Source organism: Semicossyphus pulcher, unplaced genomic scaffold (assembly GCF_022749685.1).
Source record: "Semicossyphus pulcher isolate SPU_LCO1_2020_fin unplaced genomic scaffold, fSemPul1.0.p SCAF_4, whole genome shotgun sequence".
Classification (NCBI taxonomy): Eukaryota; Metazoa; Chordata; class Actinopteri; order Labriformes; family Labridae; genus Semicossyphus; species Semicossyphus pulcher.
In genome coordinates this window covers 16,598,258-16,604,257 of record NW_027211715.1, presented here as the reverse complement: position 1 = coordinate 16,604,257, position 6,000 = coordinate 16,598,258, and the positions used below count along the sequence as shown (strand labels likewise).

Here is a 6,000-nt window from a genome sequence, read left to right as displayed (position 1 = left end):
ACAACACCCCAAAGTCCAGGGAAAATGGTATTCTAGCGAAGGCAAATATTGTCCTGTCTTGGCTTAAGGGGCGAAAAAGCTGTTTGTTCTAAAAAACTGCAGCTTTACTCTTTTTTTTCTGGACGTTTAAGAGGAGAATGTAAAGAGTAAAACTGAAACGTAATATTTTGTACTCATTTTTTATGCTTTTTTTAAATCATATTGACTCGAGGCATTTAATGTAATCTTATTTAATGATATAAAAAACTAAACTGACACTGTTTTGGACTCTTAACCTTCATATACGGCCTGTTGTGACTTTATCTGTACTGATTAATTTGATCACATTCAGACTGTGTCCAGTCGAGTGAGCTCAAACTATAAAACATGTTTGATTTATGGGGTTGGCCACATTTATTTGCTCCAGTCTTTTAGGGTTTAGTTTTTCTCTCACGGCAAAGCAATGCAGTCAGTAAAATGTATTTAAATTCAAATGTAAAGATAAACTTGTAGTATTTAACTGATGCATTTAAACAGAAATCAATCAAACTTTTTGTGATCCCGTATAAAAAACAGTAAAACAAGCCGTTTCTGTGCCTCATATTTTGAGTTCTTAGTTAATAAGACATAAAATAACATTTATTACACTTAAATATTGTCGTAAATATCAGATTAATTGGTATAAAATACAATATATAAAACAAACTTCATCATCAATAAAAATGTTTTGTAAAAGTAAAAACAATTGTTAAACTTTTAGTTTCTTTATTTTGTGCTCATGGTCGGGACAATGCAGCTAACGTCGCAAAAGCTGTGTTGAATTTAAAAATAATTAATAACTTTACATTTCTATATAAATAATTATGCATTTAAGTATGATGTAAAAATGCTGTTCCTGAACTATTTGGACTATAAAGTTTAAAGAAGATCTTTATTTTGGCTCGTAGGAAATTCTTTACTTCTTTATTATCACAGACATTTTATTGTGTAATTTTTGTCTGAAATGTGTCTATAATAACTTTCTCTGTTTAAATGATGAATCCAGAAAAGCAGAGCTTACCTCTGTCAGCACGTTCAGGCTCTGCTCTGAGGCCTTTAAGTCGAGTGTGACAGACAGCGCTTTGTGCGATCGCTGCTGCTGCTGAAGTTATCTTTGACTCTGGCTCCACCTGGTGGTTAAAGTGCTCACTGATGATATGATATGAATGATGTGTGAGTTGTGAAGAATATCACGAGAGGGAGATAATCCCACAACAGTGATGATCAGAACAACATCACAACCTCGAGTGAGATATTACTTTTATACATTTATAACAGTCATACAAGTGGCAAATACTAGTAAACAGTAATAACCAACAACAGATTATTTTTATGCTCAACAAACTCGACTAGTTCCAAAACTTCACTGAAACTGAACTTTTGTTGCCAAGCAACCCAAACATTCTCCTTTAATCTGCGTCTACAGGTAACAACAGATGTTCTTTTTTTATCTATAGGTTTTAATTTATCATCAACCGGTCAATAAGAGTCTGCTGTGTGATTCACAGGTACCAGCTTGATTAACGTAAACATACACGGTCTGCTGTAATGTTCATTCAGCAGCATTCAGAACACTGGGCTGAGGCGGAGTCATACACACAGTGAAAAGTCTCGGTGACCTGTGGGTCAAGGGTCATGTACAAAGGCTGCTAGGTGATTCTTGCATGCAGAGAGCATTTGTTACTCTCTCCAGCCTGCAGGCTTTCTGCTCATAGTGGTTACTCATACTAGTTTTTCTGCCACATTTTACAGCCAGTAAAATAAGAGTTCCCATGAGACCTTATTGATGTTCATATAAACTTTCAGTACAGCCTGGTTTCCACCTTGAACTCTTACAGACTGGACACTTACATATAGCCATTGTAGCACTGAATAACATTCTGAGTGCAGTTTTATTTGTGTTTTTGTGAATTTGTTTGTGTGCTTATGGTGTGGTGCCTGTATCACTGCTGGCTTTGCAACAAACTGCTACTCAGGTATGATAAAGATGACCTCATCCGTACCTTCAAAATAGCTGTGTGTGTAGGCCTGGCTGTTTGTGATCTAATCGTCTCCTAACATTCACGTGTTGCTGGTCATCACGTCCTTATGGAGCTTACAGGGCACAGATTTGAAAAAAATATCTAATTGTGATTCATTTGACTTTTCGTATTGCAATTTTGATATGATTTGCAGTATTAAAGGGAATGATAATTTTTACATCATTATTCTCTTTTCATTGAAAAACGGTCTCAAAGATAAGCTGCAGTCCTTTAACTCAGTGGTTCCCAACCTGGGGTCCGGGCCCCCTTAGGGGAGCGCCAAAGATCGCTGGGGGTGCGCGAGGCTTTGTCTGCACTGAGATTGAAATAAAATCATTAAAAAAAGCAATGACTTGAAAATCAAAAGTCTGCTCAACTATTAAAAATATATTCATCCATACATACACACATGTACACACATGTTTTTGACATACAGTACATTCATATATATGCCTACATCCACATATTTAGTTTTAAATAAAGGGGTGTTTATTATAATAACTAAACTTTGATAAACTGATACAAAGAACTATGGGCTGATTGGTGTTCATTTGTGCCAATAAAGGTTTGGAATTACTCACTTTATTGTTTTGGTGTACGCATGTGCGGGCTAGGGGGAGCTCAGCATTTCTACAAGGAACCACTGCTTTAACTTTATTGTTACCCTTCTTCACTTCATTTGTCATAGTCTCAATCTCAGTCCTATCTGAGACATGTCCTATGTAAAGTACTCTCACCGGCCACTTCATTAGGTTCACCTTAAAGAGCTAATATAATCCGATACACCAGCTCAGCGGTAAGATTTGCTTTTATGTTGCCTGTAATTTACAGGCTTTTTTCTAAGCTGTCATAGAGGTGTTAATTCAGTGATATTTCAGGTCATAATAGGTGGTGGGGCTGCACTGATGGTGGTGTGGGGGTGTTTCTAATACTCTGGCCCCCTCATGTATGTAAACAGGGAGGACAAAAAATTAGAGACATCTCAATATAATGTAGTTCAGTACAACACCACCTTTAACTACGGCCTCAGTAATAAACATAATTACATTTTCTGACTCTCAAAAGCAGAATCCATGGCAGTGCTGTTGCATTGATCTGCATTAGATTGTACAGGTGGACCTAATGAAGTGGCCGGTGAGTGTAGGTTGGTAGTAGAGGCGCCATGCACAGGAGTTTTACTAGGTTTAGCCAGCAGGTGGCAGATTGAGCTTACCTGTTGCACATATCCCTCTCTGCCCTCACGTTCAGCTTATGTGTCAGTCACTTGCAAGTTATGTTTCATAATGTAGGTTATGGGTATTTATTGGTTGCAAGAGTTGCTTGTCTCACAATTTAACACAATTTACATTAAATGTTTATATTGTCTTTTTTTCCCCTGCAAACTCAGAACTACACACATCACTGAATTTAGCCACATTGTTAACACTGGTTTATTTAAAGCTTGAGTTCATGACTTTGCATGGTGCAACATACTTAATTTAAGGAGAACGTTCTGTAATATTCAATGAACTGTCAGAAGAATATATATAAACGACAGGAAATCTTGAAACAGTGTTAGTTTTTTAAAGTTTATTATTTCATTTATCTTCAAAAAGCAAGAAAATATACTCTTTTCTTCCAGAAATAATAAATATACAATATTTCTTTATGAACAAAATGCACAATTTACAATAGTGGCGACTGAGTGCTCCACCTCCGACACAGTACTGATGACTGTATGCATCAACTCATTTATCACAGAGTTATAATTAGTACGTTCTATTCTCATTATTAATGTCAGCCTTGTTTTCTCTACAGTATTACAGTTTTTAGTCCACAGAGTTACAGGTCTTCATTGTGTTTGTAACGTTTCTACCGTAACACTTTCATGAGGTTTGACGACTCCGCCCTTTAGAGTCCAACACAGTCTGTCTGCTGCTTGTTTCTCGGCTGCGAGCTTATTCCACGCATTCTGAGACGTTTTGCAGGCCGGAGCTGATTCCTCCCTTTAGATGGAGGCCGACAGTTGCAGGGTTTTTCTGCAGTTTCCCATCTGAAACTTTCCTCCGTCTCTTTCCTGCGTTGCGCTGATGGTTGTTCCTTGTCTATCAGCTACAGCTCTGGTATGGAGGCAGAAGAGTCTTGAGTGTTTGTCAGTGAGATAACGCTGTCCTCTGGTCAGGAGGTGAACAGCATGTGTGATAGCAGCCAGGCTAAAATACAAGACAGTGTGAGCGTGCTGTGGACTGAAGCCGGCTGGGCTGAGCTGGGGGGAGGCGGGACGGAGGAAGCTGGACTTGGATGTTCCTCCGTAGGGAAGATCTCCGTCTGTCTGTGCTGCTCCTGATGGGTGAGCGGAGGCTCCACTGTCACGTAGCCGTTGATTATCCTCACGTTAGGTGGTGGAGTTGTGCTGGAGGTGATGACAGAAGAAAGTGATCAGTAAAACATTAAAAAATCTTCTTGAATCTGAGGATTTCTTTGTGTCTGAAGTGACCTAATCATAATCGTCGACTCACCTATCCCCAATGCGAACCCACAGGTCGCTGAAGAGGCGAGGTCTTCCGTGGCCGCCGCGGTGAACTTTGCGAGGACGTTTGTGTCGCCCGAATTCCTCCAGCTGGCTCAGGCTGTCGGGCAGCAGCATGTGAGGCAGCTCCTCGTCTCCGAGGCCGGGCATGTCCTCTGGTTCCTCCAGCTCTATCTCCGTCTCTGGTGGGCTGGTCAGCCAGCCGGTGGGAGATGTCGAGCTTATGTCGGCACCTTCCTCGCTGGACCCTGCTGCAGGCTCTTTAGCTGGTTTCGTCCTGGAGCGGGAAAGTGAAGAGGATATTGAGTCAGTTTATTCTCCACTCACTATAAAAGCCCATTCTGGATGTTTTTGACCCTAAAAATGGTGGATGCATCACTTAAACCTTTGACTCATAGATGAAAACAACCTCTTGTGAAACTATGAGACTGTTCCACTTTTTCTACGATTTCAAAGTCCCTTCCAGTGAATGTTATTGTTTGTGGTTTCTGACCACGCAATTGCTTTCCACTTACAGCTCGAGACTTCAATCAAGGACACGGACACCACATAGGACGCCTGGCCCTATAAACACTGCACTGAGTGGCAGAAATACCCAGTAGGCACCGTGAGTGGAAGTTGTAACTCTTACGTCCGTACTTTTGAGCCTAAACTGACATCTGCCCAAAAAAAAGACCACCCAGAATCACCGGCCTCTCCTCGAAAAACATTTGCCGTGCTCCTCTTTCTTCCACCCATTACTCATAGTTTCTCCTCTCTTGTTCTTTTCCTGTCAATATGGCTCGCATGTGACTTTGTCTTTCAAGTTAGAACATCTAAAAGAACCTACAGCACTGAAACAGGCAGCAGAAAGTAAAGAACACAGTAACACGATGTCCTGTGCTCATTTCAACCTTCAGCATTAACAGTACATGATGGATTGTAGGATAGTTTGAACGCTCACTCATAAAAAAGTTTCATCTCTTTGGTCATCATAAATTTGATGGTCTGCACTTCTACTTTAACAGGCCTGAAAACCATCCTGGTCAGAGTGCTGATAGCTGCGGGGCCTGCGGTCCGGCTACTGTGGAGCCAAACCCAGCTCCAGTCTGCTCCGTCTGTCAGTCATATAATCGCTCATGAAGACCTTTTGCCAATTGCTTCTGGTCTGAGGCTAACAACTTTCATAAACACCTCTCATTCAGCCATCTTGTGTTTTCCCTCTCCTGTCATGTCACCTTGTATCAGAAGGCTGAAAGCGTCCGCGCGCATGCACACATGTAAGTGTGTGGTCGTGCGGCTGTGTGTGGGTGCTGCATAGGCAAGTGTTTTGTGACCACAGTAAGTCAGTCCACTTGTCAGCTTTTAAACCAGAACCACTGGCTGAAGCCCACAACTCTGCAAACAGGGCGGAGGGAGATAGGGCAGCTACTTTTACAGCTGTACATTCAGTGAGAAGTTTGTAAAACCCTC

General features: G+C 40.9%; 1 protein-coding gene across 1 annotated transcript in view; it reads right to left on the bottom strand.

The window, feature by feature from the left end:
• Positions 1 to 3,687: 3,687 nt before the first annotated feature.
• trabd2b (TraB domain containing 2B) overlaps positions 3,688 to 6,000 on the bottom strand; it is a 69,626-nt gene continuing 67,313 nt past the window's right edge. The window contains exons 6-7 of the mRNA XM_069680233.1: positions 4,538 to 4,825; positions 3,688 to 4,431 (exon numbers count right to left, since the gene is read on the bottom strand). Of these exons, the coding sequence (XP_069536334.1) occupies positions 4,197 to 4,431; positions 4,538 to 4,825 (523 nt within the window). The 3' untranslated portion in view covers positions 3,688 to 4,196. The remainder of the gene's footprint in view (positions 4,432 to 4,537; positions 4,826 to 6,000) is intronic.